Here is a 13,259-nt window from a genome sequence, read left to right as displayed (position 1 = left end):
ACTATAAAGTAATATTCAGAATAGTTCACGCTAGTAAATTAATTGATAGGTCTAAATTTTTAATGATCAGTTATGTCATTTATTTAAAGATGGAACAGTGCGTAAAATTTGTCAGTTCAAATAGCCCACATTTCTAACTTTACCACTACCCCCCACTAAAAAAGAGGAAAGAGGTATTTCCTGAATATTGTATTTACTCTTTCCATTCTTCTGTTATTTCCTTTTCTTTGTTTGGTTTACTAGGCTGGTAGGTCAAGAAAATCACTTGGACATAGATTATTCTGTAAGTTTTGACCTTTAAAGTCTCAAGCATCTTCAAGATTTTAGTTTTCAGTTATTCCCCTCTACTTTTTATGAAGCACTAAATTAGGCACAGGAGAAAATTAAGAGAAACTTTAAAAGTCCATTTCACTTGCAGTAAAAGGTAAAAATTATTGAGTTTTAAAACAGTAAACTTTATTGACCTTTCAAAGTAGATCCAATCAAATGCAGAGACTATTGCTATTAAAAATTCCTTTGAAAATGATGAAAGATGTCATGCAACTTATGTAATCTTCCATGTACAGTTAGATGTCTAATATAATATGTTAACGTTTGAAAATCAGAACATAAATCTGTAAGTACCATGGGACATCTTCTGATCTACACTGTCATTGATCTTTGGTCTGTTGGAGCAATATAATATGTAAAGAGGTTTCCCTATATTTATATTTTAGTTTTGTTTCTCTTTATGTGTTTTCATGATACTTACATTTACATTGGGACTTTTCATTTTATTGTTTTGTTTGGGCGGTAACTATTCCCATTAGGGTCAAGCAAATATTCTGCTGTTGTTAAATTCTCTATATTTCCCTGTCTACTTTGTCTGAGGCACTGACATTTCTGTTGGTTTCTAGAAACTCTGGCACCACTTTCCTTATCTCAAAAGAGATATTTTCACCTATGTTGCTGCCTACATTGTTAAATGTCAATGAGGACAAACTTTGGTGGCCTTACTAATTGATCTGAATTATTACCAGATTATGCCAAATACATTGATGATATTCAAAGGAAGAGAAAAATGTTGGATTTGTGATGCTGTTCCCAGTTTTTTCTAGAGATTGTTTCTCTGCTTCCCTATATTTCTTGATATATTTTCTGGTTCAGAGCGGAGGGGAAGAAAGTCCAAATTTTTCCTCTTCATTGTCCTTGATAATGTTTCACATGCACCCTCCACCCCCCACCCCAACACCAACTTGCGTAACTAAGAGCTGAAATATTTCAAGAGCAGACTGATTTTTGTTTTAAAAACAACATATTTTCAAATGTTGTCATTTTCAGAATTCTCTTACATTTTGAGGAGGGGCACAGGAACTGGTGAGGAGTAGAGCGAAGTGGTTTGAATCTATTTAGTTGAGTGATTTTATTTAGTCAGTTGTGTGGTATGGTGCTCCTCCTTCATACCCTCACATTTCCTCAGTGAAAGTTTGCATAGTTTAAATGACATCTTAGTAGATGTAATGTGTTTGAATTACCAACTGACTTGTAGCTTATAGGATTGAGCTACTTTTTATGTTAATAGAAAAATTCACATAAATGTTTCTAAAATTTATCTTAGTTCATTATTTTTTTCTTTTAAAGATATGAACAAGCCTTTCTTACTAGTTGGGTTGGATTGAGGCCTGAAAGATATTTTTGGACGGGACTTTCAGATGTGCGAAACAAAGGTACCTTTCAGTGGACTATTGAGGAAGAGGTTCACTTCACTCACTGGAATTCAGAAATGCCAGGTATGTGCACGTGCAGCTGTCAGAGACCTCTGTTCATGGACAAGTCCATCGGGCAGAGCCTGTTCTTTCATCGTCTATCTTTCCAAACACCTTGTCAATCAGTTGTGATATGGATATAATTCTCTATTTCATTCTCTATTTATTTTAAAAATGTTCCAAGGAAAATTTGCAAAAATCTTTATTTGCAGTGATCCAAGGAAAAAAGGGAGAGAAAACAGCTAGTCATCCGACCCTTCCCTGTTTGAAAAATATTTATGAAATCCTATATGGTCACAAATTTTCTAAATGGTTAACTTATTTCTGAAGACATAACATCAAAAGATTATAAAACTTTTCAGGACATCTGTGAATGTAAGGCTGTCTGACTTTTGCAGATATTTAAATACCTGGGATATGCCACCCTGTTTAGTTCTTTTTGTGCCTTGGATTTTGTTATCCTTATAAGAAACCGCCAAAGTAAGTTAAAGGATCTAGGAAATTTGGTCTACTCTTATAAATTAGAAAATTTTGCTTGCAAAATTAGCTTGCCAGCATGGATTTAGGTGAATCTGTATAATCCCCAAATTTGTGTTCTTTGCGCTAACACCATGCTGCCTCCTCATAGATTTTGAGTTGCCTTCCTTAGTAAGTAGTGTCTAAAACAGATTCTTGAAAGTCTTTTCCTTGTTTTACACTGATATCATAGAATATGCCATTATTTATTTAGTATGACAGCATCTTTTCTAGCAGTTTTCATTCTGTCTGGGTAAAAAGTTCAAGAAGGAATAATAGCTTGTTATGAATTTACTATTTGACCTAATAATAAATCCTAATCTTTGAGAATTTAAATTTTGTATTCACCCCTGTCAATAAGGAAAGCAGATTATTAATTTGAATCCTGTGATTCTTGTTTAATTATTTTGAAAAATTATCAAGTTTCAGTTTATTCTTAAATAACGCGGTATATTAAGAATTATACCCACACATGAAAATATTGGTAGGTTCACACTTTTGGCTTAACTCTAACTTTGTTGGTGTTGCTCACTCAGCCATAGGATTCTGAGAGGTTAATCCTGGAATGTTCTTAGACAATGAATCAAATTGGAGCCATAGGGAATTGGGGAGCTTAGACAAAATATTTTAAAAAGATATACCTCCCCAGTAACTTTGAGAATTACTTCTAAATGCTCAGTGTCTTTTAAAAAAAAATCACCCCATCTTAGCAGCAAGGAAGCTTCACATTTTCAAAGCTTTGTCTCAGTTACAATTTGAAAATAACCATAGCTGTAAAACAGTTTTAAAAACTATTTAAAAACTATTAGGCTTAGTATATTTCTCATTCTATTTCATGTCCTTTTTTATACACTAATACTGGCATTCATCAGAATTCTGTAATGGAATGACATTTGGATTTTAAGATGAAAAAACAAGTTCAGAGTAGTTCAGTAACTTAGCAAAAAATCTGCTTGAGTATGCTTCATTTTGACGTTTGTTCACAGAGTGTCCTGAGAGAAGTACGTGGGTGTTGTGGGGGAAATGAACTTCCAAGTATCTTTATTATTTAACATTTTTTAAATGATTTTTTAAAAAAGATTTATTTATTTATACAAGCACTGGTGTATAGGCCTGAGGTGCGGGAGGGTGAGAGGATTCACCAGAGACAGAGCAGGGAGCACAACAGGCAGAAGTACCTAAGTACACTGCTGATGGGAGCAGTGGGCACGGCAGGAGAGGTCTGCCTCACCATGTGGGTTTCTCCCTTGCCGGCCAGGAATCAAACTGGTGCTGCAGAGGCTGCAGACAGCTTCACAGTGCTGTGTTCAACCCGCTGCGCCACCAGGAAGGCTCTAAAATATTTTTTATTGAGTTAATGGGCCTCACCATTCTTGTGTTTTAGAGGTACCATACCACATCCACCACTAAAGCACCCATAATTCCCTGCCATAGTCTACTTTCTCCCAACTTTGTTCTCCCTTCCTCCTCTGGTTGCTCCATTCTCTAGTGAGCTTTAAAGGGTTAAGTTTTTAGTTTATCTTTGTCTGACTGTTTTGTTTCTCTATATACCACATTTGAGTGACACCATCTTGTCTTTGTCTTTCTCCTTCTGACTTATTTTGCTTAGCATAATTCATGTTGCCACAATGGCAATAGTTTATCTTTTTTCATAGCTGAGTAGTATTCCTGTGTGTGTGTGTGTGTGTGTGTGTGTGTATTTTTAACATCTGGATACATACACATACCACATCTTCTTGATCTATTCATCTATTTTGGGGAATTTAGGTTGTTTCCCTATCTTGGCTATTGTAAATAGTGCTGGAAACATGGAATTGCAATTTCCTGTTTGAATAAGTGTTTTTTATTCTTCAGGTAGGTACCAAGGTATGAAATTGCTAAGTCATATTACAGATTCATTTATAATCACTTGAGAAGCCTTCATATTGTTTTCCTTGGGGCTGCACCAGTCTACATTCCCACCAACAGTGTAAAGGGGTGCATTTTTCTCCACAACCTTGCCAACACTTGTATCTGTTCTTTTTGGTATGGGCCATTATTACAGGCATGAGGTGATATGTCATGGTTTTTATTTGCTTTTCCCCGATGATAGGTGATGATGGACATTTTTTCTTGTGCCTGTTGATCACCTGTATGTCTTCTTTGGAAAAGAGTATTTAGCTCTTCTGTCCATATTGTTTATATTCGTTTATATTCATTTATATTTTGTTTTCCTTGCTGGTGGAGGCAAATAACAAAATTTTAAAGAAACATGAAACCACTGCTTTTGCCATTATGGTAAATTTCATCATACTAAATGTATTGTATTATTGTCTATGTCTGGCACACATTTTCCAGGTGTTAAAAATACAAAATGTTATCTAAACCCTAACACTTGAAATCATAATTCAGTTGAGGATATATGCCACGCAAATAAAATATAAATATGATTCAAGGTAGCACAATTCAATTGGTAAATGCTACAGACCTCTACTTGATATTTTCTCATCCAATGTAGTTTTTAATCGCACAACTTGAAATGCCTTTGACTGTCTACTTTATGTATTGTTGCAGGACGAAAAGCAGGGTGTGTTGCCATGAGAACTGGGACTGCAGGAGGTCTGTGGGATGTTTTGAAATGTGAGGAAAAGGCAAAATTTGTGTGCAAACAGTGGGCAGAAGGAGCAACTCGCCCTCCAGTGCCCACAACAACTCCAGAACCCAAATGTCCAGAGGAATGGGGCAGCAGCAGTAAAACAAGTTTGTGTTTCAAGGTTAGTATCAATTGCTGAGCTAATAAAGATTTTTTGATTATGCTTCAGCCTGAGGAGTCACCCAAGCAATTAAAATCAAATGAAACAAAACCAAACTAAAATCCACCTATAGAAAATTCTGATACAATTTATTTTGTAGGGTACTTGTGCATTAGTCTTTTTAAATCAGTTTTCCTTGAGTGGATCCTAATGACGTTGGCATATAGACCGATGGACTTAGCCAGTTTTGCAAATGCAAGTCCCAGAAGCCTTCCTTACCTACTTGTTTCTTCTCTCTCCCAGTCTTTTCTGCCCTAGTTTGAGCTTGTACTTTTTTTCATCTTAATGAAAATTTCTGTTGCCCCTTAGTCTATCCTACTGCATCTCACTTTTGCCCTGTTCTTACTTAGAGTCCAAGTTTTTGGCTAACTGAATTGATATCTATAATAAAGCACATAGATATCTTAGAGATATTGATCCATTTTTTCTTAGTCCCTGATTGTTATGCTTGATGAGAGATACAGGCATCTCTAGGTAGAGGCCCATTTAGTTCCCTTTATATAATCATTTGATATTCTGCTATATTTGATACATTCCTAGGTTGCACCATCCATTTTCTTTTTATGCAATCAAGTTCATAAAACAAACACCCCAGTAAATTAAGCATGTGGGTTATTTTTCTCTCTCTTGTAAATCATTGTCTTTCTAGAGAAGGGTACATTTAGCCAAATACAGAAATGTACTTATCTACTGCTTAATGATATCATTTCTTTTCTGCTCTCAAAATCACTTAAATTCAATCCTTTGAATGACATGGTCATGGCATGCTTGTAAGACAGGCAAGGCTCATGAAGAACTTGAATAAATATGTATTGCAATGAGATGGATTTAGTCTTTTTAACTCAAGAAAGGTTGGGTTGGCAACTACTAGTAGTAGCAGTAGCCACTGATGATAAACTGGCTATCCTGACTAGTCTGGGCCAAAAGTTACATAGAAGGGAATGTGTTAGGCCAATACAGGAAAGGATTTTATATGTGGTTCAGTTGAGGAAGTTTGACTAGTATTTTATTGTTCCCGATGGAAACTCGAGTTACTAAGCAAAGGCCAGTTTCATCCTATGTATGGCCATTCACCTGAATGTGGTAGGTAATAAAGATTTGTCACAGGATTTTGAGCGAAGCAGCAAAATTCTCTAAAACTGGAAAGCAAACCTAGAGTTCCAGGAGACATAATCCACGTGGATATTCAATAAATCAAAATATGTGCTTCAGAAGAAATTGTGAGGTTTTAGAGGTGCTTGAGGTAGAGTTAGGATGGAAACATATAGGTCATCTTTGTATATATTAACATATGGGGATTATTAATAAATTCAGCTAATAGTAAGTTGTTTTAAGAAAAAAACTTACATAACAATCTAGCAAGCTGAGGTGCTCCCAGGAGTCTTGGGAGTTACTAAAGTAGAAAGTTGGTCAAGATATCTTTGTCCAGATAGTTCAAGTTAAGGGCAAGGTGAAAGTTTCCTTGGGTTGCTTGATGACAACTGGGGAGACATAGTACATTGGAAAAAAATCCATTTTTCCACAGGCTTATGTTAACTAGTACCAGGGCTTACTGAGAAACAATGAATAAAAATTACAAAAGTTGGTGGAAACAATGAACTCCTATATTGTTTCCTAGATTCACTGTATATCCCATGTCCTTGCAGTCCTCTTGTTAGTATGACAGTCTCTATATTACATACTTTATCCAGTTTAGTTAGCTTATAACGCATCTTTTTAAATATCCTGTCATAAATGTGTTTTGGCATGTACTCTACTTGTTGTTAAAATATGCAAACATAAGGTGAAAAGACATGGCAGCTTTGAAGAATATTACCTGGTTACTCATTGTGGACCCTAAACAAGATAACAAAGTGGTACAATTTTAGAGAGGTTATTTTCCTTAAAAATTTCCTTTGGGCCTCCCTGGTGGTGCAGGCGGTTGAGCACCACACTGTGAAGATCTCTGCAGCCTCTGCAGCGCGGGTTCTATCCTGGCCAGCCAGCAAGAATCCCACATGGCACAGTACACCTTTCCTGTCTCGCCTGCTGCTCCCCTCAGCAGTGTATTTCTTCAGTCTGCCTGTTCTGTTCCCTGTTCTGTCTCCAGTGAATCCTCTCACCCTCCTGTGCATCTGGCCAGTACCCCTGTTCTTGTATAAAAATAAATAAATCTTTAAAAGAAAAAAAAATTCCTTCTTCATGTGTACCTTCACTGTATCAAAGTTTCTTTTTTTCCCATTTGAATGTCACTTTATACATTGAACTGAACCAGTCCTTTTACAATGAACTATATGTATAACTCATATGACTAAAGCTTTTTATATTTTATTTCATCTCCTATGCAATAAAGTAATTTTATTTTCTAAATAATTAAAATTACTATAAAGTAATTTTTTCTCAAATTATCCTCAAATTTTGTTACCAAAATATTCCATCAACCAAGAGAATGATGCTATTTGGGGGCCATTGTTATGGCCTGCTATTCTATAAATAAAGTCTCATCAAAAGTAAACAGTTGTTAATCTTAAACTTGATACGCTGTGAAGTGTAAAATGTCTTCTGAAATTGTATCATCTTTAGGTGTATGGAAAAGGAAAACAGAAGAAAACGTGGTTTGAATCTCGTGATTTCTGTAGAGCTCTGGGTGGTGATCTTGCTAGTATCAATAATAAAGAGGAACAGCAAGCAATATGGCGGCTAATAACGTAAGTATTTTTTCTATGTAATGTTCTTGTCCTTTACCTTTTGGATGTTAATGATGAGAAAATTCTTATATTTCTGAAATTGCTGGTTCATGATGCTACTGATGATAGATATGCTGTATGTACATCTATCATATCTCATATTCATGAGTCCTTTCTTTAGTTTTATTTTAAAATGTATTAGTTTTATAGGTATAAATCATACAGCAAATTACTCTAAAAGTGTAAGACAATCAGTATCATTGTTAAATGAATCAATGACTGACTATCACTCAAAGCTTTACAATTATTTACTCTTAAACAGTGACTCAATTTTAGGATATTGATGGGTTGTACCAAAATATACTTTTACTGTATAATGTTGATATTTAGTCATTAAACTTCTGGGGCCTCCCTGGTGGCACAGTGGGTTGAGTGCAGCACTGTGAAGCTGTCCGCAGCCTCTGCAGCACAGGTTCGATTCCTTGCCAGCCAGGGAGCTACCCACAAGGAATGGCAGACATCTCCTGTCTCACCCGCTGCTCCCCTCAGCAGTGTCTTCGGTGTGTCTGCCTGTTCTGCTCCCTGCTCTGTCTCTGGTGAATCCTGTTACCCTCCCTCACCTCTGGTCCGTACCCCAGTTCTTGTATAAATAAATCTTAAAAAAAAAAAAGAGGGCCTCCCCTGGTGGCACAGCGGTTGAGCGCTAGGCTGCAAAACTGCACGCAACCTCTGCAGTTCTGGTCAATCCCTGGCCACCGGCGAGGGTCCCACATGGCGTGATAGACCTCTCCTGCTGTGCCCGCTGCTCCCCTCAGCAGTGTATTTCATCAGTCTGCCTGTTCTGTTCCCTGCTCTGGCTCTTGTGAATTCTCTCACCCTCCCATGCTTCTGACAGTACCCAGTGCTTGTATAAATAAATAAATATATCAAAAAAATAAATAAATAAAAACATCACAATTTAAAAAAATAAAAAACTTCTATACTTTGTACTTACAAGTTGTGGAGATAACTTTCAGATTTGTATATGTGCTGCCGAAGTGAGCACAACTTTCAGATTTGATTAGTCCTTGTAAGTAACCAAATTTACTGCATACAGTAGCAGAAACTTTCTTTATATCTTGTATGTCACAGAGCTAGTGCAAATTACCATGAAGTGTTTTGGCTGGGGCTGACATATGGGAGTCCTTCAGAAGGCTTTACATGGAGTGATGGTTCTCCTGTGAGTAATTTGATTCCAAATGTCATTGTCTTATTTCATCATGTTTTATGTTGATATCATCATGAGGCTTAATCCAAAATTTAATAATCAGGTTATTATAGCTAAACATATTTTCCCATGTAAAATCAATTCTATTCTGCTTCTGCTCAATTTTCCCATTCATAGCCACAGTTAACTGTTGATGTGTATTCCACTAGTTTATGTAAAGTAATATCTTTATTCTATCATGAAAAATAGGTGTGAAATGAGGTAAACTTAAGAAATGAGTGTTTTATAGGCTCATAGATATCAGGAGATTTGGAAGAAACTTGATACTCCATTAAAAACTGTTAGACTGGAGCCTCCCCGGTGGCGCGGCAGTTGAGCGCTGGGTTGCGAAGCTGCCAGCAGCTTCTGCAGCACCGGTTCAATCCCCGGCTGCTCCCCGGCCACCCCACTGGAGGAGGGTCCCACATGGCGCGCAGACCTCTCCTGCCGCCCGCTGCTCCCCTCAGCAGTGTACTTCGGTCCTTCTATCTGCTCTGCTCCCCACTCTGGCTCTGGTGAATTCTCTCATCCTCCCGCGCTTCTGACTGTACGAGTGCTTGTATAAATAAATAAATCTTTAAAAAAAAAAACAAAACCTGTTAGACTTTGTCAGACTTTTCCATTCTCAGATGGAAAAGGAAGTGTCTTTGGCACATGCTGGGCGTGTTTCGTAGCTATAGTCATTGCAGGTAGTGATTTTGTACGTCAGTTCTACTTTCTTTTGAAATCCACCAGACTTTTCAAAGCTATTTGATAGCTCTGCTGACATTTATATTCTACATTTATATCTCTAGAAAATAGATCATACTGCCTAGTCTAAAACCTGTGGGCTCCATAGAGGACCTAAACCCAGCACTCCATTTGTTTCCACTGTAAATTTTGGTAAACTTTAATAACTTTGCTAGTTACATTTTCTCATTTTTTATTTTGTAAGGAGAATTGCATTCTAAAAATCTATCCATCTAATAAAGCTAAATTTTTAAATATCACACTGTAGTATTATCCTTTCAGGATTTTGTAAAAGATTGGACCTCCCCAGAGGCGCAGGAGGTTGAGCGCAGTGCTGTGAAGCTGTTCACAGCCTCTGCAGCACGGGTTTGATCCCCGGCCAGGGAGATACCCACATGGTGTGGTAGACCTCTCCTGTCTCACTCGTTGCACCCCTCAGCAGTGTATTTCAGTCCTTCTGTTCTGCTCTCAATCTGTCTCTGGTGAATCCTCTCACCCTCCTGTGCCTCTGGCCTATACCTGTATAATATAAATTTTTATATTAATCCATAGTATTTCATCAAAATTTGCCATGTAGGCAAAGATATTTCTTTCCCACCCATATTCATAAACCTTGCTTTTGAAGAAAATTTGTGAAAAAAAAATGGGTTAAAAAATGGAACTTTATCTTTGCTTTCCTGGTTGGATAGATGATTGGCATTGACCTGATACAGATGGTTAATGGTTTCAATTCAATGTGACATAGGTTTCATATGAAAAATGGTCTTATGGAGAACCTAATAATCATGAAAATATTGAATTCTGTGGCGAATTGAAAGGTGACCCTGGTATGTTCTGGAATGATATTAACTGTGAACATCTTAACTACTGGATTTGCCAGATTCCAAAAGGTATGATAACTTGTCTGGCCTTTATCTCATATGGGAGAATTAAACTCCTGACATCCCAATATTTTCCCTTTATTAGCAGAAACAAACAAACAAAATAACAAAATAAGGGAACTGGCAGGGCCCATCATTTCACAGGATAAGAATTAAGTTGCTGAGCACAGACAAATGTTCCAAAGGAACAGAAGATCAAAAGGCCACCCAAGAATCCTGGACAAGAGTCACGTCCTCCAAAATAGTTCCCACAAGCTGTGATTCTGGCTCAGGTTCTAGTCTTAGGAGTGAATGGAAGTTCTACTCTGTGAGAAAAGTGAAGAAAATGTAATTTATTTTTAGGGCTTTTCGCCCATTAGATGTCCAATAGGTAAATGTTTCCCTAAGTCTGAATAGTCTAAATGTCAGTTAGGCTATTGATACAAGAAACAAGCGCCATTTTGAGGTTCCCAATGCTAGCTAGACTCACCATATCATTAGTCACAAAAACACATCAGTGCTTAGCACTGATTATCTATAACTCAGAGTTCCACATCTCCAAGTTAAGCATGAAGGTCAGGGTATCCAGGTTGTTAGGTTAAGATAAACAAATCCTCCCTTGAACCAAAATACACAACTTCCTCTTTTGTAAACAGATAAAGGGAACCACGTTGCAGTCTGTCATCCAGGAAGGAACTTTGGCAACTGTTCCAACTCAATTGCTAGAGACCCTGAGTGCCTCTCCTGCTGGCTGGCTGCTTATTTCCCTTACTACTTCTGCTTAGATTAGTATTTTCAAAATGAGGGAGTAAGTGGTGACCAGTTTTTTAGGTAACCAATGACTAATTTCTTTAAAGTATTATTAGTAGCTCAGCTCTTACAGATGTTAAATACATTAAGCCAAAGTCTCTTTGCCAGATTCCAATAAAGTTCAGATATGCCATTAGCTACTTGGAAAGAAAAATATTTCATTTAGTTTTTAATAAAAACATTCAATAAAAATATGAGTTTAAAGAAAATATTTTACTAAACATTTTTCATATTTAATGGTTTCAAATAATGAAATGTTAAGTAATTTTACAGCTAATTATAAGATATCTGACATAAAAACTTGCATTTATAGAAGACTTTCTAACTACCAATAACACATATTTTACACTCTCTCTTTACACATATCATTAACTCCTTTTTGCAGTTGACAAAATCAAGAGTAGGCAGTTTAAATGCAGATTTGGGATTTGAAACTTAAACTCTCAGGTTCCACACCTCGTATTTACTGTCCTTTTTATGACACTACTAGTTGTGCCTGAAAACTTTTTCAATTTCTGGCAGCTATTATTGTACCTAATCTGTTTAACTCTTAGCTCCTAGTTCTGTTTTCTTTGATTTTCTGCCCCTCCATAGGAGAGTAGTTGGGAAGAAGGGAAAGAGAAAGAACAGTTAAACTCTTAACTATTTTGAGAAATGAAAATAGCGAAACTAGACAGATAATAGTTCAAGTGTGCTTTATATCTGATTTTCTTTTGTTTCACAGGACAAACACCAAAACCTGAGCCAACACCACCTCCTTTTGACAGTAAGTATTTCCTTACTTTCTTATCTCTGTAGTGAAAACCTTTTTCCCTCTTGCCTTTTTCAAAATACAAAAAATAAAACAAAGCAAAAATCATCTACCCTTAGAAGGCTGACAGCAGAGCTTCTCAATGTCTTTGTGAATCTCATGAAAGTTTGGGCCTTCTCCTTGAGGCACAAATAAAGGCCTGTCAATAGTTTCCCAAGAATCCATGAATCCAATGCTAGGGCTCAGCTTTCCTCTGTAGCACATTTATTAGTTTCCTATAATGCTATATTAAATTACCACACACTTGGGAGATAAAAACAACACATATTTATTACCTTAGAGTTCTAGACATCAGAAACCCAAAATTAGTTTTACTGGGCTGAAATCAAAGTATCTGCAAGATTGTGCTCCCTTCAGAGACTCTATTTCCTTGACTTTATGAGCATCAAGAGCTAATTCCTTACCTTTGTTGGTTTGTGGTCCCTTCTTCCATCTTCAAAACCAGCAGTGTAGTATTTTGATTCATTTTTTCACATTGCCTTTTTCTTCACAGTCAAATCTTCCTCTGCCTCCCTTTACAGGGATACCTGTGGTTGTATGTAGAATCCACCCAGCTACTCTAGGATAACCTTTGCCTCTCAAGATCTTTGACTTAATCACATCTAAAAAAATCACCCTTTTTCATAAGGTAAAGAGAGGCACAGAGTCCAGAGATTAGAGCCTAGATATCTCTGGGGCTCTTACTCGGTCTACTACAGCATAGAATGATAGAATCCCAAGGTTTGGAAGAAGAATTAGGAGTCCTCTTGGTATGTGAATTCCTTGGCTCTCCAATTATACACTAAATTGTGCAAAACCATCTTGTAGAAGTTTTTTTTTTATATTGAGATGAAAACTGTTTTTATATAGTTTGAAGCCCCTACACATAGACAATCGTAAGTATGTGCAAGTAAATCCTTCCAGCCATGTTACCCTATTGATGAAAGTAACATCAGGAGTGCTTTTCCCAACAATGATATATGGAACTTGATTCAGAAAAGAAAGTAGCTAGATTTTAGAGTTGGTGGAAAGTGAGTAGTCTGCTTTGGGAATTCAGTTTGTATGTGGCATGAACATTCTGCTTATTCTGGGCTTTCAGAGTTGC

At 36.8% G+C, this 13,259-nt stretch overlaps 1 protein-coding gene across 1 annotated transcript in view; it reads left to right on the top strand.

The window, feature by feature from the left end:
* MRC1 (mannose receptor C-type 1) overlaps window positions 1-13,259 on the top strand; it is a gene marked incomplete at its 3' end in the record, with an annotated part of 80,805 nt that overhangs the window by 44,069 nt on the left and 23,477 nt on the right. Inside the window, exons 11-16 of the mRNA XM_084254338.1 lie at window positions 1,621-1,769; window positions 4,815-5,014; window positions 7,616-7,740; window positions 8,851-8,938; window positions 10,440-10,584; window positions 12,089-12,130. Of these exons, the coding sequence (XP_084110464.1) occupies window positions 1,621-1,769; window positions 4,815-5,014; window positions 7,616-7,740; window positions 8,851-8,938; window positions 10,440-10,584; window positions 12,089-12,130 (749 nt within the window). The remainder of the gene's footprint in view (window positions 1-1,620; window positions 1,770-4,814; window positions 5,015-7,615; window positions 7,741-8,850; window positions 8,939-10,439; window positions 10,585-12,088; window positions 12,131-13,259) is intronic.

The sequence above is a fragment of the Talpa europaea genome (genome assembly GCF_964194135.1).
Source record: "Talpa europaea genome assembly, chromosome: 14".
Taxonomy (NCBI): Eukaryota; Metazoa; Chordata; class Mammalia; order Eulipotyphla; family Talpidae; genus Talpa; species Talpa europaea.
Note: the sequence above shows the minus strand (reverse complement) of the source record. Positions and strands in the feature narration are given on the sequence as shown.